At 46.2% G+C, this 23,930-nt stretch overlaps 1 protein-coding gene across 7 annotated transcripts in view; it reads right to left on the reverse strand.

Annotated features, from left to right (window-relative positions):
• Nucleotides 1-10,675: 10,675 nt before the first annotated feature.
• Nucleotides 10,676-23,930, reverse strand: part of CMKLR2 (chemerin chemokine-like receptor 2) — a gene marked incomplete at its 3' end in the record, with an annotated part of 31,023 nt that continues 17,768 nt past the window's right edge. For 2 of the 7 annotated variants that reach the window (XM_081182685.1, XM_081182683.1), the window contains 2 exons: nt 12,758-12,845; nt 10,676-11,770 (listed from right to left, as the gene is read on the reverse strand). In XM_081182685.1, coding sequence (XP_081038811.1) covers nt 10,676-11,740 — 1,065 coding nt within the window. In that variant the 5' untranslated portion in view covers nt 11,741-11,770; nt 12,758-12,845. Of the gene's footprint in view, nt 11,771-12,749; nt 12,846-15,846; nt 16,025-16,821; nt 16,934-23,930 lie in introns of those variants that run through there. The other 5 variants (XM_081182681.1, XM_081182679.1, XM_081182682.1 and 2 more) reach the window with 4 other exon arrangements.

A 23,930-nucleotide genomic window follows, 5' to 3' on the forward strand; every position in this document is an offset into this window, starting at 1 on the left:
CTAGCACATTGGGAGAAGCTAAGGAGATGCTAGCCCTCTGTTGTATTGGCTTTCTCCTTGTATTCTGTTTTAAATGCAGGGGAGCAGCTGAAATGTAATACCCCATTTATAGTTTGGATTGGTGTGGTGTAGTCCATGTTTTCTCCCCTTAACTCTGTCCTAACAATTGTACATTTACAATATTGTATCAAACTCCGGGAGAAGTGTGAATTGACCTAAAAGTATGAAACTGCATGATGACAAAACACTATTCTAAAACTGCCCACCTGCGATTCATGCCAACTGGTATTCAGAGACTTAGTACCTCTGACAGTGGCGGTGGAAAGTAGCTTATTGCCCTGAATATAATGTCTGCAGGACGCGGGTGGCGCTGTGGGTAAACCACAGAGCCTAGGACTTGCTGGTCAGAAGGTCGGCGGTTCAAATCCCCACGACGGGGTGAGCTCCCGTTGCTCGGATCCTGCTGCTCCTGCCAACCTAGCAGTTCGAAAGCACGTCAAAGTGCAAGTAGATAAATAGGTACCACTCCAGCGGGAAGGTAAACAGCGTTTCCGTGCGCTGCTCTGGTTTGCCAGAAGCGGCTTAGTCATGCTGGCCGCATGACCCGGAAGCTGTACACCGGCTCCCTCGGCCAATAAAGCGAGATGAGCGCCGCAACCCCAGAGTCGGTCACGACTGGACCTAATGGCCAGGGGCCCCTTTACCTTATAATGTCTGCACTTAACCTGAGGGAAACCGAGCTATGGAACTCTTTGCCACAAGCGCAACACTGCATCAGTTCCCAAAGGTTATGGATTAGATCTCGATGGAAAATGGTGCCAGTAACTGCCAAACACTCCTTCCATCTGCCACTGTTCTGTGATGAGCTCTGCCTCTGCACCAACATTTTCTGACTGATTCAAGCCATCTCTAATGGAGCTTGCAGGCTAGAACGTTCTGGGGCGATGCATTAAACAAGGTGACTGCCATGTGTCAAAACATATTTTTTGAACAGCTTGCCTTTGGCTTTTGTTTTAATTACTTGCATACTGCTGCAAAACTCGGTGTTTCTTTTTAAGTCCCGATAAGTAGTGAAAACGTCCTCCTGAGAAAGGTGCTGAGTTGAGGCATGTGAGGAGCCAGGTGCAAGGTGTCTGCCTCAGCAGTTCTCTCTTTCAAGCACCAGTAAACAGTTTCTCAAACACCAACTAGGGGGAAAGGAAAAGACATATTCCAGCAATTTGCTTAAGCAACTGCCCTGTTGCATAAGCTTCGTGGATCAGTATAACGGAAAAGCATACAAAACAAATAGCATTTTAATGAATGTGGCTTTGCAGGAAACAAATACTTGTTTGAAGGAAGTGCTGTTCACCTCAATGGCGCTTACTTTGCAGTCCAAATGCATAGGACTGCACTGGGGGAAAATGCTTTCAAAATCTTCCTTTGACATCAGTGGCTTCTTTTAACCTCACAGAAATGAACAAAACGTGAAAATGAGTATCCTTTACACGTCACAGCCTATAACAGGGATTGGGCTGACCCCCCTATGCAGGGATGTTTGGACTTTCCGAGTCTGGCAATGGGCCGTCAGAGGTTTGGAGCTGTTGGGACTTCCAATTTTGGAGGGAATTTGAAACATGTTTTAAAATACCACATGGAGTCTAGTCTGGACTATGGGAAAGGGGCTGATTTGTTGAAAAGGGTCAAAAACACTACCAAGCTGGAGTTCCCACGAGTGAAAGGAAAATATGAAGAAGAGCTGCGGAAGGGACATGGAAGAGATTTGATGGCCTCGGATATAAGATCACCAGGTTAATGTGCCAGACTAATGGGATAAAAAGGACTGACAATCCCGGGACCGGGGGGAGGGGACGCTGGAAGAAGATTGGATTGTTTTTATTCTCTCTTTTTATCATTAGAAATGTTTTATGAACGTTGGAAAAATGTTGAAATGAAATTACTTGGCTCTTGTAAAAATGTTTAAAGAATTAGGTAAAAAGGTAATGGTTATGAGAAGCTGGTAAAAATAAGATTTAAGTCTTAAGTTTTAAGGTTTTTTATAAGATAAGATGAAAATAGAGTAAGGTAATGTAATGACGGAATATTATGAATTATGGAAAGGATTTGCTGCGACAATTATTAATCAAGATACAAGAGATGGGAGGAGGAGGAGGTCATGGAAAGAAGGTAATGAAAGTGGAGAATTTGTACATGGTGGTTTTATTTTTTCTTTTTCTGTTTTTGTCTTTTTTCTTTGTAATTATTTTTTTTAAATTTTCCCAATAAATATCATTTAAAATATATATATATATAACAGGGATTGGGGGAGCCAGTGGTCCTCCAGCTGTTGTACTTCACGTTGGGCAAAAGATTCCAGCATTGCACAGGGTTAGACTAGATGATCCTTGTGGTCCCCTCCAATTCTAGGATCTGTGAACTCCCATCAGCCTTGACTCTTGGGAGATGTAGTTCAGAAACATCTGGAGGAGCAAAGGTTCTATACACTTGACATAGAGGCAATGGCCCTTGATCTATTGCTCAGCAGCTGAGCAGTGCACATAGTTATCATCATAGCTGTCAACTTACAGATTTGAAAATAAGGGACCAGCAGCCTCGAAAATAAGGGATCAGCAGCCAAAATAAGTGATTTTCCAGGCACAGGTATATTCATCTTCTGAGCCCCTCCAAGCCAAAGGCAGAAAGCCCAGCCAGCAGCCAAACGAAGCCTCAAACGGTGGTTCCCACAGCGCAGCAACCTGGCAAAGGGGATGCAGCAAGGAAAACCGCATCACCTCTCCGCTGGGAAGCGCTGAGCAAAGGCGAGTCCCCTGGCAATGCGGCCGATTTGATCGGCACAAGGCATGCAAGCTCCACCCCCCTGTCGTTCTTAGACTCCTTATTGGGTGAGCAAAGCAGCCAAGCAACACAGTTGGAGCCTCCCTCCTCCCTGGCTGGCCGGCAGGGAGGGAGGGAGAGGAGCTGCTTCCTTTGAAACCCAGGAATTTTAAGGGACATCATCAATAAGGGACAGCAGCAGGACACGGCGCTAGGATAAGGGAGTTTCCCGCCAAATAAGGGACGGTTGACAGCTATGGTTATCATGACTAGTAGCTTTTGATCGGCAAAGTATTACTGTTACTAAACATAATAGTAAATTTTTATTTGTATCCATCCCTCCCTGGCCGAGGCTGGGTTCGGAGCAGCTAACATAAAAACAACACAATATGCATAAAAACAGACACCAATTAATAAAAATACATCTTAAAATTAATTCAGACAAGTTAAAATCTGGGCAGGTGGCAGTTATCAGGTTGGAATTGAGAGTGGCTGATACTTGCCAGGACCAACTGTTTCCACTGATCATACAAGGACCTGTGAGCGGCTTGGGGGCTCCTTCGGGCTTGTTTTATACAAAGGAAAGTCAGTCAAACTGCATCCTGCCCAAAGGCCTGGCGGAACAGCTCTGTCTTGCAGGCCCCGCAGAAAGATGTCAAATCCCGCAGGGCCCTGGTCTCTTGTGGGAGGGCGTTCTACCAGGCCAGGGCCATGACCAAAAAGGCCCTGGCTCTAGTCTAATTTCCCTGGGGCCTGGGATCTTCAAGGTGGTGCTGTTAGCAGACCATAAGGTCCTCCACGGGGCATACCAGGAGAGGCGGTCCCGTAGGTACAAGGTTCCTAGGCCGTATAGGGCTTTAAAGGTTAAAACCAGCACCTTAAACCTGATCCTGTACTCCACCAGGAGCCAGTGCAGCTGGTATAGCACTGGGTGAATGTGATCCCGCAACAAGGACCCCATAAGGAGTCTCGACGTGGCATTCTGCACCCACTGGAGTTTCTGGGTCAGTCTCAAGGGCAGCCCCACGTAGAGTGAGTTACAATTAATCAAGCCTGGAGGTGACCGTCACATGAATCACAGTGGCAAGGTCAGGGTGAGAGAGGTAAGGAACCAACTGCTTAGCTCGGCGGAGATGAAAAATATGCATGTTGGGGACGTTTGGAATTTTCACCTTTGGCCTATATTGGGCCGTCTCTTCCCTCCACCCCCTGACACGTAGCTCACACCAAAATAATTTTTTAAAAGCATGGCAGATGATGAACCAAGCTGAAAAGGGTTACTGAAATTAGCTTGAGCCAAAAATTAAAGCATGTCTAAGGATGATCTGGGGACATGGGTGGCGCTGTGGGTTAAACCCCAGAGCCTAGGACTTGCAGATCAGAAAGTTGGCGGTTTGAATCCCCGCAACGGGGTGAGCTCCCGTTGCTCGGTCCCAGCTCCTGCCAACCTAGCAGTTCGAAAGCACTTCCCGGCGGGAAGGTAAACGGCACTTCCGTGCGCTGCTTTGGTTCGCCAGAAGCGGCTTAGTCATGCTAGCCACATGACCCGGAAGCTGTATGCCGGCTCCCTCGGCCAATAAAGCGAGATGAGCGCCGCAACCCCAGAGTCGGTCACGACTGGACCTAATGGTCAGGGGTCCCTTTACCTTTACTTTAAGGATGAGCCAATAGTCTTTGTTCACAGCATCTGGAACTGAGACCTTCACACCAGCACACCAAATAACAATAGACAAGGGGTGGAGGAATCTCTGGCTCTCAAGTCCCATCATCCCTGACCATGATCTGTACTGCCTGGGGCAGAGACCGACAACATCGGGGGGGGGCACAGGTTAGCCACCCCTACAGAAGAATAAGATCATCCAAAGTGGCAGGCGGCCAGGGCATCTGAGGTCCCACACAGCTTTCAAAGAATGTGCCCTAGAACCACCATGCAATAGGGTGTTTGTGTGCATTGGAGGGGTGCCTTTGATAATGCCTTCAGATATTGCATAACCTTGCCTAGGAATTTACTCGCAACATATTCTGTGATCTATTAGGCGAACCTTCATGGAGGTCAGGCCAGCTCGCAAAACAGCCCAATTCCAGTTTTGCAAACACTCCACAGTAAGTTTGGCATGCATTTTGTTTTCTGCAAAGCCAGTTGCTCAGTCACGATTGCCAGCTGTTCTGCAGCCATTTGCAGCCCACACACACTTGCAGAAACAAATCACGTATATTTCACTAAAGTACTTTTCCACAGTACATAAATTTTGCTGGTGTTATTTCTCCCATAAGGAGAAATGAGCGAGGAAGCTGTGAGCGAAGGACAAACTGAACGTGACACAGACAGGCAGGTGTGTCTGAACACGGGGACTGAAATCTTACAGAAAAAGCGGGCTGTCCGCACAGGTCAACCTAATACAAATCTATTTGCGGGCACACGCGCTAAACCCTGTCTGTGGTGCCTACCCCTTTCCCCAAATGATAAGATGAGAGACCAGAGTATGGGTTCAAATTGGCCACAACTTTATTGAACTTCAGAAATGGGAAACTTGGCACAGGCCTTGGCAGGTAACCCTCTCAGCCCACCTGGCTAAGGATATGCAGGCAGTTGAGGCCCAGGGAGAGGGGACTGCAAGGCGCAAACTTACACAGCATGCCCTTCCACTGACCTTGTCCAGGGAGTTTGACCTACATGCTGCCACTCTAGGGCCAGTGACTCCCAGTTTTGCCCTTTAACAGGCCCTGCAAGCGCTGCCGCATGGGGAGAGAGCATGAATGCATCCTCACCAACTTGATGTTAGACTAAAGGCTACCTTGCCAAGGCCTAAAACCACCACCCGAGGCCCTAAGGGGCCTCGCTGCCAAGTCCCACAACCGAGGACCAATCAAACCCCGCCATCTATCCAGTCCCCAAGGGCTCGTCACAAGTCGTGGAGCCAGAAGTCATTGATCCTGGAAGGAAGAACGGCTAACAGATTGAGGTTGAATCCTGACAAGACAGAAGTACTGTTTTTGGGGGACAGGGAGCGGGTTGGTGTGGGGGATTCCCTGTCTTGAATGGGGTAACTGTGCCCCGGAAGGACCAGGTGCGTAGCCTGGGAGTCATTTTGGACTCACAGCTGTCCATGGAGGCGCAGGTTAACTCTGTGTCCAGGGCAGCTGTTTACCAGCTCCACCTGGTACGCAGGCTAAGACCCTACCTGCCCGCGAACTGTCTTGCCAGAGTGGTGCATGCTCTAGTTATCTCACGCTTGGACTACTGCAACGCGCTCTACGTGGGGCTACCTTTGAAGGTGACCCAGAAACTGCAATTAATCCAGAATGCGGCAGCTAGACTGGTGACTGGGAGTGGCCGCCGGGACCACATAACACCGGTTCTCAGAGATCTGCATTGGCTCCCAGTACGTTTCCAAGCACGATTCGGTCCTGTATACCTGAAGGAGCGTCTCCACCCCCATCGTTCAGCCCGGACACTGAGATCCAGTGCCGAGGGCCTTCTGGCGGTTCCCTCATTGCGAGAAGTGAGGCTACAGGGAACCAGACAGAGGGCCTTCTCGGTAGTGGTGCCCGCCCTGTGGAACGCCCTCCCATCAGATGTCAAAGAGATAAATAATTACCTGACATTCAGAAGACATCTTAAGGCAGCCCTGTTCAGGGAAGTTTTTAATTTGTAACGCTGTACTGTTTTTAACACTGATTGGGAGCCGCCCAGAGTAGCTGGGGAAACTCAGCCAGATGGGCGGGGTATAAATAAATTATTATTATTATTATTATTATTATTATTATTATTATTATTATTATTATTATAAAAGAGGCTTGAGCTCAGGGGTCAGCCTCTTTTCTTTTGGCCTTAGGCCCGCCCCTGGTCGGCCATCCATTGTCCTCCCTGGCCGAGGGCGGGTCAAAGGCCAGCTCAAGCAGGTGGGTGGCACCCGCCCAGGTGAGCCTTGCTCGGTGCTGCAAACCCTGCCCACCTGTGGGGAAGGGAGGGCGGATATTCACAGACGCAAAGCAAGAGCTTAAATGCAGCTCAAAGCAGGCAAGCCCGGCTGCACGGCACACGACAACATGCAACACACGAGGCAATTCCATTTAGAAGACATTCTTGAAACCCATTTTACAGATGGGAAACAACTGAAAGCTAGAAACTCCGATCAAGAGAACAGATCACTAAATCTAGGACAATTAATTCAAAACACAAAGCAACCCGCACCATGACTACAACAAATTCATTGAATTTATGGAGAAAAGTCATCTGTCCCAACCAATACAGAACCCATGAAGAAATGAGCTAAGCCACATGAGAATGCATGGTGAAATAATAAAATAAGGTCTTATCTATATAATAAATGTTCATAAATGTACCAAGCAAACACACACATATATAAACCACATGTCTGAAGCAGCACAGAAGAACAGCCATGAAGTTGTTTTGACTCCCAAACTGACCAGGTGTTTTCTCTGCAAAGTCAAAGGGGAAAGCCTCCCCATTGTCTTTTCCTTCACAAATCTTGTCTTAAGGGCATGTCTGTGTATGAATAGGGTGAGCCTGTGACTTGGCCCAGGAACTAAGTATTTATCATTACAAAAGACTGGCCAGGCTCCCCAGGGTATCAATCCAGTAAGCATTAACAGGTAACTTGCCAGACAGGAGGTAAACAACCCACTCAGATTTCTGCTTTAGCCCGCCCTTTCTGTGATGTAGGTATGATGTTTCTGGGGGTGGTCTTGGACTCCAGGGCTGGCAATTTTAAATTTTTAAAAGGGCAGACACACCTTGGTTCTGGGTCCTCCTCCTTCTCCTGCGTATTGTTACCGGAAAAATCTGAGGGCTCCCTTGGACAAAAACAAAGACACGAACCAGGATAACTTGGAGCAAAACAGCAGCCTGTAGGCTTGGCCTTTATTGAACTGTTGCAACAGGGTGTTTCCCCCAGAAAGATGGTGTGCAAGACCTTATAAAAACTTTTGAAATTCCCATCCTCTAGCTCAAGCCCACCCCCAGAAACATCATGCATACATTACAGAAAGGAGGGGTTGAGGGAGGAGTTGTGGTGGTAACCTGAGTGTCCTGTCACCTGGCTGGTTCCTCCTTTCCCCCTGCCCATGAGTCACTTCCAGGAGACAAAGGGGAGTTGGCAGTTTCCTGCCCCCAGAGGGAAGATCTGATCATTGTCCTTTGTTTCAGTCCATGCTGAATCCACTCCCATATGCAAGTTCTTTGTGATCTTGATGGTCTTCTGTCTAGGACCATCAGGGTTGGCATAGCAACTGGGCAGGGCTCCTGTGGATGTGCTGGGATGGTGAAGGGATTATGGCTGACCAGAACCAAGCCACCCCCCTTTGATAGTCCTTGTCATATGGAGTAAAACAAAAATGGAACAGTGCAAATCCGATGTATGGTTGATTTTTCTATGAATTTATAACAGAAGTGTGGCATATGTAGTGTGTGAGTGTGAGTGTGTGAAGTTTGTACAAACTGAATGATTGGGGTGGGGGGTTCCTGCTACAGTGTGAAGGGAGCACCCTGTTGCAACAGTTCAATAAAGATCAGACTTACAAGCTGCTTTGCTTCTCTGACCGACGGGAGAACCTACAAAGGACTCTAAGGGCTCTTGTGTCCCCCATAAGGAAATAAGGGCAGATTTTCGTTTATTACAGAGGCAAGGAACACAAAACATGTACAGAGCTGATTGCTCGAGAAAGCAAAGCAATTTAGTATAATGTGCCAAGGAATTAAGCGTCTAGAAAGCTTTTGCTCATTTCACATCCCTCGCCATACATACAAACACCATTATTTCCTACCCAGAGAGGCTGGCAAATCTTCCCAGCTCACCACATTTGTAATGGCATTATGAGTCAAAGCCAAACCAAACAAAATTAATCTGAAGTATTTATTTCAAATGCTGTTTCCTTGCTTTGGCAATATTATGATTTTTAAAAATATGGCTGCAACACATTTGCAGCCTACATCAACGTAAATAATTTCTACCATACGTCGCAAAGAAATGTAATGCACAGTTAATTACATGTAAATTGTTTTCTACAAACAGGATCCAAGCATGCTTTTACAAACAAGTCCCAATGGAAATATACATTCTGTCCTCCTTTCATTGATCACTACTGCAGTGGCGAAGCCCCTCACACCTTTCCGAGCTGCTATGATATCCACAAACGTCCCTCCCTGCTCAGGGGAGAAAGCTGTCAGCATGTTTTCCATCCAGAGTTTGCGAGAGGAGGGGAAGTTGGGATTTCGAAGTGAAACGTTAATCTAGAGGGGTTTCGTAGATGAAAACATTGCAAGGGTAGCTTTCCGGTGATGCGAAAGACTGGGAAGACCTTTCAGGAGACAAGGCAAGGGACAGGGAGTTCAGAGGAAGACAGGATGGGGCACACGAAGCAAAGGGGAAAACAAAAACCCGAGAAAAAGGTGCGTTAAAAAAAGACTTGCGCAGTAGTAAAGCAAAGGGAAGAAGGGATCAATTGACTGGGGTGGCAGTGCTGAAGAAACCAGCAAATTTAAGGTCAGAACAGGCAGTGGTGCTACCACTAAATATTAGGCGGCTAGGCTAATATCCGACTGAGATTAAGTGAAATCAGGTAAAGTGGCTTGATCTCTGAAAGCCATTCTTAGTGAATGTATTGCTTTGCTTCTTTTGTAGAACAAAACTGTTTGCCTAAACCCTCTGGAAGTGCAAAATACCCAGATCAATGTGTCTCTGTGCAAATCATTTCAGTGGACCAGAAACCTCACGTGCAAATGTCCTGCTGTGCCAAATTCTATAACTGGGACTGGTCCTACTCAGAGTAGACCTACTGAAATTAATGGGTTTAATTAGTTCTGCCTCTTAATTCTAATGTGTTGACCCTGAGGAGGATTATTGTTGGATACGACCTATAGGATTAAGGAGCCAGGTTTACTGAAAATGTTGATAAAGCTCGCTAGCAGGCTTATAGATTAACCTGCCTCATTGGAAGCAGTGCAATCCTTGCATTTAATATATATAATCTTAGACATCTTCAGCAGAAACTAAGCAAAAAAAAAAAAACCATAAACAAAGGGGAAGAGAAATTGTCAGTTTTGTTCAGCAAGGCTCTGTGCCAAATATATATATATAATAAAGTATACTTGACTACTTTACAAGATTGCAAAGGTACTATGTTTTTAAAAGCACATGAAAAAGTGCATTTGCGTGTTGTTTTGTGTGGCATTTCCTTATGCGGTTACTTCAAGGGGGAATCAATGTCTTTGTTTAGAGTCCTTGAAGGACAATGTTTTAATACTGAAGAATTATAAAATAAGAACCCTCCATGACACACACTGTCTTCCATGAACCTAAGTCCCTGCACAAACATCTTTCCTCCCTCAGTAGCTTGAATTTGGGGTGGGGGAGATTATCAGGCCTTCTATTGTGTCTTTTAACAGTAGCTTGATGTGCAGAAATTGGCAGATAAGCTTTAAATGGCATGGGGATAAAGATCACAACATTTTAATGATGGCTCCTCACAAGCATGTGAGTTTTGGAGACCTGAAAGTTTGGCAACCCTACGAACAATTGAAGTTGCTTATGAACTTCTGCTGTTTTGACCTCATTCAGACTTCCAACTTCTATCATTTGTGGCCAATGGTCAAGGATGAGGAGAGTGGCTGTACGCAACATGGGGATGACATCGCAGTGGCTACTAAACATGTGTCCTTTTACTAAAGAAGTTTCACCAGAAAAAATATGAAGCTCATGGCAGCTGAATGGGGTCAAAGCAAAAGGAGTTCCACCTGGGGAGCGCCACCTTGGCTACTCTTGTGTAGTGACGGCTGGGTTACAAACACTTCTGATGTCTAGATCTTAATAAGGTGGGCATATTGCAGAGTGAGTGCCGGTCAGGGAGAGATTTCACCCAGAGAAGTCTCCAGCTCAGACGCTTCGCCCTGCTGTAGACTCAAAGAATTCCAGACTTGTTCGCTGACTGTCCCAGACCGGCTGACTTCCCAGAGGGTGTGCTTCACCAGTTCTGAAAACGTCACACTGAAACAGGACTGGAGTTTCTTGCTGAGGAGGACGTAAAGAATGGGGTTAAGGCAGCTGTTGATGAAAGCAAAGCTGACGGAAAGAGGAATGGCGTCGCGGAGCAAGTCGTGCCAGTAGTTATCGTGGTGAGCAGAGAGCTCAAGGATGCTGAATATTTGGTATGGGGTCCAACAAACGAAAAATACCACCACCACAGCCAGAACAGTCCAGAAGAGCCTGCTGGAGGTCAGCGTGGCAGTTTTCTTCACCTGGCATACCAGAAGAGAGTAGCAAACAATCATGGTCAGCAGAGGAAAGAGGTAGCCGCAAATGAACCTTACCCAGGTCAGAACATGGTGTCTGAGGATAATAAGATTAACGTCCGTGGGATGGAAGTTGTTGTAGCAAATGGTGACATTGTTGTGTAGCGTAAGGGTATCTCTAAAGTACAGCGCCGGGCTTCCAATGAGCGTGGCCAAAACCCATATGAAAGCAATCATAAAGAAGGTGTTTTTGAGAGTCCGATGCCGGTAGGAGAAGACAGGGTGGATCAGATGGACGTAACGGTCCAGGCTGATGGCTGTCAGGAAGAAGACGCTGGCAAACATGTTGAAGAGAGCAATGAAGGAGTTGGCTTTGCACAGCCACTTCCCAAAGGGCCAGTGGAAGCCCGTGGCCACGTAGGTGATGTAGAGAGGGAGGAAAAGGACGAAGATGAAGTCCGCAATAGCCAGGTTGAGGAACCAGAGGGAAGTGACGGTCTTGTCCCATTTAAAGCCCATAATCCAGATGACGATCGCATTGCCAGGCACCCCCAGGAGAAAAGCCACGCCATGGAACACAAGCGACGCCACCTGTGCGTGAGTGAGGTGGGACACGGGGGGCTCGTCCTCTTCGTAAGTCCCAAAATATTCTGTGAAGTTGTCCTCGTAATCCATAAGATCTGTAGATGCCACGGTTGCTATTTGCTGAAAAGGAAGGGGAGTGAAAAAAGGGTTGGGAAAACAAGAGGGGAAAACTAGCGCTCATCAAAATAATTAATTTCCCCTTGAATGTGCATAGCAATGGCCTTTTATAGCAACCTGCCAGCATCGATCTGCCATCGGTCCCGATCAAAGACCCAGCGATTCATAAGCTATTTTACCCATCAAAATGTTGCTTTCCAAACTGAGACTTTCGGGTGCTTTAGTTTCACCCACACCATACATTTAAAGCACTTTGGGTTCCCTCAAAGTATTGTGGGAACTGTAGTTTACTAAGGGTGCTGGGCATTGTAGCTCTGTGAGGGGTAAACTACAATTCCCATGAATCTTTAGGCGGAGCCAGGTGGTTTAAATGTATTGTGTGGATGTGACCCAAATCAGTGCAAATGGCCAGTGTCGGGATAGGCTAGTTGGAGAACTATGGTTGTGCAAGATGTGTCCTCCAACAAGATCATAAATAACTGGTGCTTTGCCCAGGTCAGGGAAGACAATTCAAATTGAATTGTGGGATATGGAGATTTGGGGTTGGATGGGAAAAGGCCCTGTACCTCCCTAATGTTCCTTGCCTTACTGCCTATAACAAGGGTAGGCAACCTAAGCCCAGGAGCCGGATGCGGCCCATTCGTCTTCTCAGTCCGGCCCATGGATGGTCCAGGAATCAGTGTGTTTTTACATAAGTAGAATGTGTCCTTTCATTTAAAGTGCATCACTGGGTTATTTGTGGGGCATAGGAATTCATTCATTATTTTTTTTCCAAAATATAGTCCGGCCTACCACATGGTCTGAGGAACAGTGGGCTGGCCCACGGCTGAAAAAGGTTGCTGACCCCTGGCCTAGAATGATCAAATTAATCACCTCTTTCTTTCTTTATTTCTTTTCTTATATGTTATCTCCTCTGGAAAAGTAAAAACGTTTCAAAAATAAATGTAATTCAGTAAAAATGGCAATAGGGAAAGGGCAAGACCTTCCTACCTTTCAGAACGGCTGAGAAGCTTTGCTACTTATTGTCCGTCCAAAGTTTTGAGTCAGCAGCTCTGATTGGGCACTTTGCTAATGAAGTCTAAAACAGAAATCAGAGACAAAGAAAAGGAAAGTAAATAGCGTGAATGCAGGATGGAAAACATAACTGGAATGTCAGAAAGCAACAGCGTGTGAAAACACATCACTATCAATCATCATCAAATTAAGAATTGGAGTCTCTCTGGAAGCTTGGTATGAATGGTTTGTGCGACAGAATTGTTCTGGGAAACGCAATGTAGCCCCGTTAAAAAGGCATAATTTGGTGGGGGGAATAGGTCATGGCTGTGATTTGACTGTAAGTGTAATACGGTGGTACCTCGGGTTACAAACACCTCGGGTTACAAACTCCACTAACCTGGAAGTAGTACCTCAGGTTGAAGAAGAAGAAGAAGAGGAGTTTGGATTTGATATCCCGCTTTATCACTACCCGAAGGAGTCTCAAAGCGGCTAACATTCTCCTTTCCCTTCCTCCCCCACAACAAACACTCTGTGAGGTGAGTGGGGCTGAGAGACTTCAAAGAAGTGTGACTGGCCCAAGGTCACCCAGCAGCTGCAGCTGGAGGAGCGGGGAATCGAACCCAGTTCACCAGATTACAAGTCCGCCGCTCTTAACCACTACACCACACTGCCTACTTTGCCCCAGGATGAGAATGGAAATCGTGTGCTGGCAGCAGCGGGAGGCCCCATTAGCAAAAGCGTGCCTCAGGTTAAGAACGGTTTTGAGTTAAGAACAGACCTCCGGAACGAATTAAGTTTGTAACTCGAGGTACCACTGTATATTGTGAGTATCAGCCTCTGACAGTCTCCCACTTTACCTGTGGAGGTAAAGGACAGCTCTGTTCAACACCTGCATGCAAATACAGACAGGTACTACCACCTCCCCTTTTAGTCAATAAATTGTTTCTCAAGCACGCCCATTTGGAAGTATACTGGATTCAAAGAAAAGAGATTTTTAATAAATAATAATAATAATAATAATAATAATAATAATAATAATAATAATTTTTATTTTTATTTATATCCCACCCTCCCCAGCCGAAGCCAGGCTCAGGGCAGCTAACAACAATAAAATAATACAACATTCTAAAATCATTTCATTCTAAAATTAATTCAAATCAAATTGATGGCAACTGTTAGGCTAAAGTTCTGTGAAGATTGCCAAAGGAGGGGGTCAGGCTGTGCCCTGGCCAAAGGCTTGGTGGAACAGCTCTGTCTTGCAGGCCCTGCGGAAAGATGTCAAGTCCCGCATGGCCCTAGTCTCTTGTGACAGAGCGTTCCACCAGATCGGAGCCACTGCCGAAAAAGCCCTGGCTCTGGTTGAGGCCAGCCTAACCTCTCTGTGGCCTGGGACCTCCAAGATGTTTTTGTTTGAAGACCGTAAGGTCCTCCGTGGGACAAACCAGGAGAGGCGGTCCTGTAGGTACGAGGGTCACAGGCCGTATAGGGCTTTAAAGGTCAAAACCAGCACCTTAAGCCTGATCCTGTACTCCACCGGGAGCCAGTGCAGCTGGTATAGCACCGGGTGAATGTGATCTCGCAGCGAGAACCCCGTAAGGAGTCTCGCCGCGGCATTCTGCACCCGCTGGAATTAAATATGCTTAGGACTGGAGTGTAAAAGGTGAGCACCAGAGACATCACCCGAAACGCATTAAGTGTGGCCCACAGCTCAAGCCCAAACAAAATAAAACACAACTTTAGAGATTTCGCGCATCCCATTCAAGCATCTAGATTCACTCTACATCGATTTTCCACATGCCACTCAACATCATTAACTTTAATTAACTTCATTTCTAATGAAATCAAAACACGCCGTGCAAATCTTCTTTGAACAGCATGTGCAAGAGCGGCATGTGGGATTATGCATATAGGAGCAATTGATGGGGCCATTCTGCAAATTAATGTTAAAAAATGTTGATGATCAAACCCAGCATGAGATAACTGAAGATTCATTCTGTTCACAGCGGGGAATGTTTCATTCCTAGGTGTTTAGTGTTTACACTAGTCTCTGCAGCGACGGAAACCTCTGAATGAAGCCTGTGGTAAACAGCTTGTGCAGAGCATGTATTAGGAATGAGGATCTCTGCCAGTGGCGTAGTGTGGGGGGTGCAGGGGGGGCCGGCCGCACTGGGCGCAACATCTGGGGGGCGCGCGCTCGCACTCGCAGCTCTCTGCTCCTACCTGCCTCCACGGGTTAGGGGGCGCAAATTACTTGCCTTGCCCCGGGTGCTGACAACCCACGCTACGCCACTGATCTCTGCCACCCTCCTGAGAAAAGTATCTAAGCCACAGACACTGTAAGAGTTTTATCAGGGTGGCCCCCATGTGCTGAACTTTACAGAAGTCAGCCTTCTGCTTCTCTGCTTGCATGGCTACCCTGCTGAAATCCAGTTTTGAGATTAAGAATCCTAAGAAGGGAGCCAGGCAGGAGTTTTCAAAGTCATCCATCAACGATGTTGGATGGGACTTTTATTTTATGAGGTATTTTATAATGTGACCCAATACCACCCATAGAGATCTTAAAAGGTAAAGGGACCCCTGACCATTAGGTCCAGTCGTGACTGACTCTGGGGTTGCGGCACTCATCTTGCTTCACTGGCCAAGGGAGCCGGCGTACAGCTTCCGGGTCATGTGGCCAGCATGACTAAGCTGCTTCTGGCGAACCAAAGCAACGCACGGAAACGCCGTTTACCTTCCCACCAGAGCAGTACCTATTTATCTACTTGCACTTTGACGTGCTTTCGAACTGCTAGGTTGGCAGGAGCTGGGACCGAGCAACGGGAGCTCACCCCGTCGCGGGGATTCGAACCACTGACCTTCTGATCAGCAAGCCCTAGGCTCAGCAGTTTAGACCACAGCACCACCCGCGTCCTATCTTACTACCCAGCAAATGTGGGTAGTAAGTTCGCTGAAGTCTCCTCACCTTCTGACCCAAGCTGTGATAGATCAGACAAGTTCAAATTATTTCAAAGACTGATTGTGCTTTAATAACTTTGTCGGAATAAAGAATGAATAAGAAGCAACAGAAGACAAACAACACATACCAAGATTTCTTGCGTGCCTTGCTTCTTTCCTGCTCTTCGTTATTTAGTCCCGCCATTCCAGATTTTACCCATCTCTCTGCTGCTTGCATCTATTGGACCATAGCATTTTTCATCACTTTTCTCTATCTCCATCGAATTTGGGGTGCCTCTTTCTGAATAGCTCTCCAGAGTTTTGCCTGCTCCTTGCCTTGGTGATAACCTCTCACCTAGTTCCTCATCTTGCTGTTCCAGCTCGATCAGCAAATTTGGATCCTCATTTGGACATTTGTCACATGCTGCCCTTACCCAAACCCTTGCATTCATCAGCTTTCTATTTAGACCTATTGCCAGAGCATGCTTGGTGTGCCTTGCTTTGCTTCTGTTGTAATTTCCTGTCTGCTTTTAGCTACGAGATGCTGTTGGACTCATGATTCCATGCCCCCATAATCTTGAACCTTCTAGATTTCTGCTTGATCAATCCTAAAATGACCTATCAACTATATACTTATATTTATATATGGGCATGTTATTTTATGTAAGGGTTGCCGAGGGAGCCGGCGTTTGTCCGCAGACAGCTTCCGGGTCATGTGGCCAGCATGACTGAGCCACTTCTGGCGAACCAGAGCAGCGCACGGAAACGCCGTTTACCTTCCCGCCAGAGCAGTACCTATTTATCTACTTGCACTTTGATGTGCTTTTGAACTGCTAGGTTGGCAGGAGCAGGGACCGAGCAACGGGAGCTCACCCCGTCACGGGGATTCGAACCACCGACCTTCTGATCGGCAAGCCCTGGGCTCTGTGGTTTAGACCACAGCGCCACCCGCGTCCCACTTTACCCATTCATATTTGTCTGTCCTTCCATCTATCTGTTCTCCCACCCCCAATCCATTCATCTCTAAACACACGCATCAAGAATGATTGAGCTGAATTTGGCCTTTCTCATCCAAATTGAAGAAGACACTTTCCTTTTCTAGAAAAAGAGGTGCCACAACTCACCACGAACGCCTCCCTTGTTCTCTCATAAATGGCAATGGTGCCCCACCGGAGAGGTGGCGGAAGTTCTGGCTGAAAATAAGCCCCGGCTAAAATAATTTTGTTTGGGTCCCTCCCTGCTCTGGATAAATTCAACATTTGCAAAATATTTCTGTTCCAGATTTAATTGAGATACACACAAGTCATCATCTCTCCCTTGGGGGCGTGAATTCTGCTCAAAATAACAGCACCACCCAGATGAGTCATTTTTAAAAAAATATTGTAAACATGAAGAAGTCCTCTAAACAGCTGCAGTTAAAAAGCAATTTTGAGCATAAAGGGAAGTTTTTGGTGAATATAAAGGGAAAGTGAGGGGAAATAACTATATTTGTCTGTGGACTTCAAAATATTATATATCTGGGAAATAGACTTTTTGCCCACTTAATTTAGAGCTAGCTTAAATAAAGATATAGGCATGGCCCTATAGACGGGCTGCTGCTGCTGCTGCTGTCTTAGACTTAGGTAAAGGTAAAGGGGACCCCTGACCATTAGGTCCAGTTGCAGACGACTCTGGTCCATGGGGTCACAAAGAGTCGGACACGATTAAACAACTAAACTACAACAAGAACAGACCTCCAGAATGAATTAAGTACAGTGGTGCCTCGCAAGACGAAAAGAATCCGTTCTGTGATTCTCTTTGTCTAGCGGTTTTTTTGTCTTGCAAAGCAAGCCCATTGATGGATTAGTGCTATTAGCGGCTTTTAGCGGCTTATCGGCTTATCGGATCAGCTGATAAGCGGCTTAGCAGCTTAGAAAAAGGGGGGGAGGGGAAAAACCCCGCAGGAACTCACAAGACATTTTCGTCTTGCGAAGCAAGCCCATAGGAGATTCGTTTTACGAAGCACCTCCAAAACGGAAAACTCTTTCGTCTAGCGAGTTTTCCGTCTTGCGAGGCATTCGTCTTGCGGGGCACCACTGTACGTAACCAGAGGTACCACTGTACACAGCTTCCATTCTAAACATGCACTCTCTTGGAGATAATTTCCATTGGCACAACATAGTCTTCTTCCTGACTTGAACTGCACTGCCAAAGCTTCCCCTAAGATTCCTGGTCTATCAGCCACACCATTCCAGGTACTAAAGATCATCACAGATAGAAAGGACTTGTGGACCTTGGAAGAGGTTCAAGAGTTGGCGAGTCTACAGGAACAGCGAGAGCCTCTCTTGCCTTGACTGAAGAGTGAAGACAGAACCTTCTTTCTGTATCCCAAGGGTCTCTGGGTTCATCATGTTTTAAGGCCCAAAGAGAGCGAAAGGAAAATGTGTAAAGGCAGCAAGACATGATCCCATCTCTAATGCTGCAGCCAAGAGAGAAACAATCAGTTCTGGGCTACTTTTCAAAACTTTGTCTTGCACAACCCAAGGCCTGCCACACAGAACATGGAAAGGAAAACGTGAGGCATTTTGACAGAGCTGCACTCCTGAAATGAACGTCCAAATTCTGTTTTTCCTAGCTTGTTGCATACCCTTCAACATTCTTCAGATGAAAATAGGGACATTTCTCTTCTTGGTCCTCCCCTGCACAGCATTTTTTATCAGAAGAAGGGCAAGTGTCACCACTACAACACTAACAGGGAGCAGCAAACAGACCCTCCACCATCTTGGGGAAAAAAACCTTATCCCTGGGGTGTTTTTTAAAATTTATTTAATCGTTTTTTCAATACAAACAACCACCACACAAGGCACATACAACAAAAACCATAATAACACTACTAACACAATTACACAATAACCTAGACAGCATCTTAAAAAGCAGAGACATCACCTTGCCAACAAAGGTCCGTATAGTTAAAGCTATGGTTTTCCCAGTAGTGATGTATGGAAGTGAGAGCTGGACCATAAAGAAGGCTGATCGCCAAAGAATTGATGCTTTTGAATTCTGGTGCTGGAGGAGACTCTTGAGAGTCCCATGGACTGCAAGAAGATCAAACAGATCCATTCTTAAGGAAATGAGCCCTGAGTGCTCACTGGAAGGACAGATCGTGAAGCTGAGGCTCCAATACTTTGGCCACCTCATGAGAAGAGAAGACTCCCTGGAAAAGACCCTGATGTTGGGAAAGATGGAGGGCACAAGGAGAAGGGGATGATGGAGGACGAGATGGTTGGATAGTGTTCTCGAAGCTACCAACATGAGTTTGACCAAACTGCGGGAGGCAGTGGAGGACAGGAGTGCCTGGCGTGCTCTGGTCCATGGAGTCACAAAGAGTCGGACACAACTAAACAACAACAACAAAACAACACAATTTGACAATTCAGATTTGACCAAACTGCGGGAGGCAGTGGAAGACAGGAGTGCCTGGCGTGCTCTGGTCCATGGAGTCACAAAGAGTCGGACACAACTAAACAACAACAACAACAAAACACAATTTGACAATTCAGATTTGAATACTGATATACCTATGACTACACCTTTTTAACAACTTCCCACCACTCCCCCTACTTCCCACCACTGTCCGCCTTATCGCTTAAATATTTCTTCCAGATTTCTTCATATTTATCCATTCTTAATTTGCGTCAACATGCAATTCGCTCATATGTAGCTAGTCTGTCCATATCATCAATCCACGTGTTCAACGGAATCTTTTTGCTGCTCTTCCAATTCATCAAAACAAGTTTTTTTGCTTCTAATATGGCACGGTACATCCATTATTATTTTTTTACCCCTTGTAATCTCCCACGTTTCCGGAATATAATTTAGAATTAAATTCAATCCCTGGTTTTATTTTATTCTTTGGTAGATTTACAAAAAGGAAAACACGCACCAATAAATAAATTTCCAGAAAGCATTAAAGAAAACAAAACACAAAACAAAACTGATATATACTCAGAGTCGCAAAGTGATTTCATGCTCTTTATTCAGCTCATAGTGGTGAGGAGGAATGAATGCAAGTCCCCTCAAAGTATCTGCTTTATATACATTATTTACACAATGGGCTGCACATGATTGGCTAATTCTGGAATTCTACTGTAAGCCAATCAGGTTGTGGATTCACTTATATCTGGAGCATGATTGGGTGGTTCCTGCCAACCAATCATACTGCTGCATTGTTCTAGGACCAATCAAACTGCTGCATTCTGAATCCTATTGTTCTAGGACCAATCAGACTGCTTCAGTTTGGATCCTATTCAACTCAGTACATAACAAAAACAAGGCCCCTTGTGTTCTGCTCCACTCCCTTTTTCTTCCCTCCCAGAGCGGTCCTGCCCTCTGCCTGCCCCTCATGAAGGACCTAGGTAGGTCTATCTAGGTAGGTCCCTATCTGTTACTAGGAGCATCAAGGACGCTGCAAGAGTCAAACGACAGCAGGAAAAAAGATTTTTTTATTTTGTTAAGCAATTGCTTGGACACAAAGGCACAGACCAGCTCATGCTCGGAGTCTGGCCCCAAATTCTAAGCAAGCCAGCTTTTTATACATTTGCAGAATACAATACCACCTGATTTATTGTAAACCACCTGATTTCTGGGAAATCGAAAGTTATAGTAAGTTCCTATTACCATGTAAGGTCTTGCCATTTGCATTCCTGAGTTTGTTTATCTCTTTACAACCTTGAATAATAAACATTTGAGCCTGTTCCATCAATGCCAGCTTTGTTCTCCTGACGGACCTCTCCTTTCTAAGAAAGCCCTTTGGGGGGTTTGCTATGGCCCTACACTCAGACCCCTACATGTATTTTTCTGGAAACTTCCAGAACAGAAGAGGAATGGGATGACACTTGCCCTTGCTCATGGAGATGTCTGTGTGGATTTTCAGTGCCATTATGACCTCTATATGCAGTCCTGCACAGGAACTGGTCCTGCGGCAGGTAAAAGGATAGGAGAGGAAACCTGCTGTATGAGAAGTCAAGGTTAAGACTAACTACAAAGCGCAGTGAGCTCTAGGTGAGGCTGGCCGTAAGGACAGTTCCGAAACTGTGATTGTTCCTGTTAAGCTGTGGGCGAACATATCAGACGACACAGCGATTCTTCAAACAGCTCTTCTTTATTCTGAGGCCAGAACAGAACAGAACTGAAGGGTTCAGTCAGCCTGCTTATATAGAGCTCCAATACCTTGTTACTGTAACAACTTTCTAAAACTATCCAATCACTGAACGTCACTTTCGATCCTTCATTTGCATACAAACTATCCAATCACTGAAGGTCACTTTCGATCCTTCATTTGCATAACTATCTACAGTATCCCCCTGCTGGCCCAGAGTGAGAACTTCAGTACATAACAGTTCCAGCTGCCAGGGATTTGGCACAAGCTTGGAGATCGGACTATATTGCTCTGATCCTTAATAACAGAGCTAGCTAACCATTTTTTTCTGGGCTGAACTGGGGTGCTGACTTTGCAAGAGCAAAGCCCAAAACCAGAATATGATTGGAATGGCCTTTTTTGGCTTGTGAAATCTGTTCTGCTCTGGGTGCTCTCCTCTACCGCAGGGGGGGCCCAAACTTTTTTCAAAGAGGGCCAGATTTGATGAAGTGAACATGCGTGAGGGCCGACCAAAGTTGTTGAGCCACGGGGGCCAGATTAAATCGACCACCGGGCCAGATTGGGCCCGCAAAACGGACTTTGCACATTCCTGCTCAAATTAAGTGTTACAGGTTAGCCTCTTTTATGACATTGCTTTCTTATTTTTATGGATCTGCTATTATTTTTTGCTATTCGTTGTGAACTGCCTTGAGTGAAAAAAGGTGGGGTTTCAAATGGTTGCAATAAATGGTGGGAGGGTGTGCAATAATTTTGCTCGCTCCCTTCCCCAAATGCACAATTTGCTGAGAAACCTTTTCAGCCATTTCTTCTCAAATCCCTCCTTTTCCCCCAATGCAGTTTTTCTGTGCACACTCTATAAGCATAGCACATTTCAGTTTCAAATATTCTGATTATTTCTACTGGTAGTTAAGTATTTTTATTTATTGACTTGATTTGGGGTGGGCCAGCTGCCACCCCACCCCCCATCTCCCTGCAGTCCCCAGCAGCTAGCATTCAGGGACATATTGTCTCCAACCGTGGAGGCAGAATCTAGGTCTCCCAGGGTAAATAGCTGCAAATGTGAGGGTGTTCTGTACAAACCTCGGCTGTGCACACACCATATACTGCATTTTTTGCTCTATAAGACGCACCAGACCACAAGACGCACCTAGTTTTTGGAGGAGGAAAACAAGAAAAAAAATATTCTGAATCTCAGAACCAGAACAACAAGAGGGATCGCTGTGCAGCGAAAGCAGCGATCCCTCTTGCTGTTCTGGCTTCTGGGATAGCTGCACAGCCTGCATTCGCTCCATAAGACGCACACACATTTTCCCTTACTTTTTAGGAGGGAAAAAGCGAGTCTTATAGAGCAAAAAATACGGTACTTAAAGTACCCCATGCATTGACCCTTCACACTGATTTTGGTCACATCCACGCCGTATATCTAAAGCACGTGGCTTCCCCCCAATAATTCTGGGAGCTGTAGTTCACCCTTCACAGAGCTTCTGTTCCCAGCACCCTTAAACTACAGTTTCCGGGATTCTTTCGGCATATGCTTCAAATGTCCGAGGTTTGTGCAGCCCCATCCGCAGTCCAGAGAAGCTGGGCAAGGAAATCCTATTTGCTTGCCCACGTGAGCTTCCCAGTGGATCGGGCCCACAGTGGAGCATGTGCGTCATGTGGGGTAAGCCGTGCCAATTGGGTGTCTTGATTTAAGTGACAGAGGGAAGGGAAGAGGTTATCCAAGCCAACATTATGCCATCAATGATGGCGCCAAAAAATGTCCTGGCAGTGGGAGAGGCCGGGAGTTGGAAGAAAGTTCTTGGCTGGCAGCCAGAGGTTGGGTGGGGAAGCCAGGGTGAGTTCAGGGACAGCAGAACAGTCTCTGCGGGAAGGGAAATATTCAGAATATTGAAGCCAAGGGCTTTTGGTTCTTTGACATGAGTACAATTCCCTTGCAAATCCTTTTACTTTAGGCTACAAAAACCAAAGCTCCGGTAAAAGCAGGCATGTCCAAAGTCCATTTCGGAGGCCTAATCCGGCCCACCAGACAGTTTATTTCCTGGGGTAAAATCCGAAAAAAGCTCAACAACTTCAATCCAATAAAAAGCTCTTCTTATGGCCGGCCCTTTATTCGGCCCTCACGCATGTTCGCTTCAGAAAATCTGGCCCTCTTTGAAAAAAGTTTGGACCCCTCTGAAAGGGATGCTTTCTAAGGAATTATTTTTTTTAAAGGAAACAAACATTCCTTCCTTACATAAAAACCAACAACAACGAAACCAAGTCAAGTATTGCATTTGTTTGTTTTTAAATGAACAATGGGATTTGTCACCATGAGTTGTAATGGTGAACTCACGTAATGGTGAACCCCAAGGGGGGTTAGGCAAATTCGTGGAAGATAGCTTTCTTTTTTTAAAAAAATACTTTATTAAATTTGCAAAACCAAAGTCAAATAAAACATAAACTCTTACATCCAGCATCTTAATGTTTTCTTATTTACCCTGCGCTTTGTCGCGCTCGGACTTCCTTCCTTCCCTGCTTCGCCTTTCACAAATTAGCATCCACTCTTACAGATTCTTATTTACACTCCATCCACATCACAAGACTTAGGTAAACCCTGCTACAGTTTTTAAGCTTCTACAATTATTCCGTATACAGTGGTGCCTCGCAAGACGAAATTAATTCGTTCCGCAAGTTTTTTCTTCTTGCGAGTTTTTCGTCTTGCGAAGCACGGTTTCCCATAGGAATGCATTGAAAATCAATTAATGCGTTCCTAGGGAAACCGCTTGCCAGGCTGGCGGTGCGGAGAAGGGCTTTTCTCCGCACCGCAAGCCTTCAGGACAGGTACGGAAACAGAGGGGAAGGCGCGCAGCGCTTTCCCTCTGTTCCCGGGGCTTGCGTGGGAGGAGGGTTTTTCCTCCCCGCCGCCAACATTCAGAACAGCATTCTGAATGTTGGCGGTGGGAAGGAAAACCCTCCTCCCACCCCAAGTCTTCAGGAAAGCCATCCGATGCTGCGCGGCGGGAGGAGGCGTCCCCCCCCGCCCGGCATCGGAGCTTCGTTCCGATGCCGCGCGGCGGAAGGAGGCGTTCCCCCCCCTGCCCGGCATCGGAGCTT

The sequence above is a fragment of the Podarcis bocagei genome, assembly GCF_964188305.1.
Source record: "Podarcis bocagei genome assembly, chromosome: 1".
NCBI lineage: Eukaryota > Metazoa > Chordata > Lepidosauria > Squamata > Lacertidae > Podarcis > Podarcis bocagei.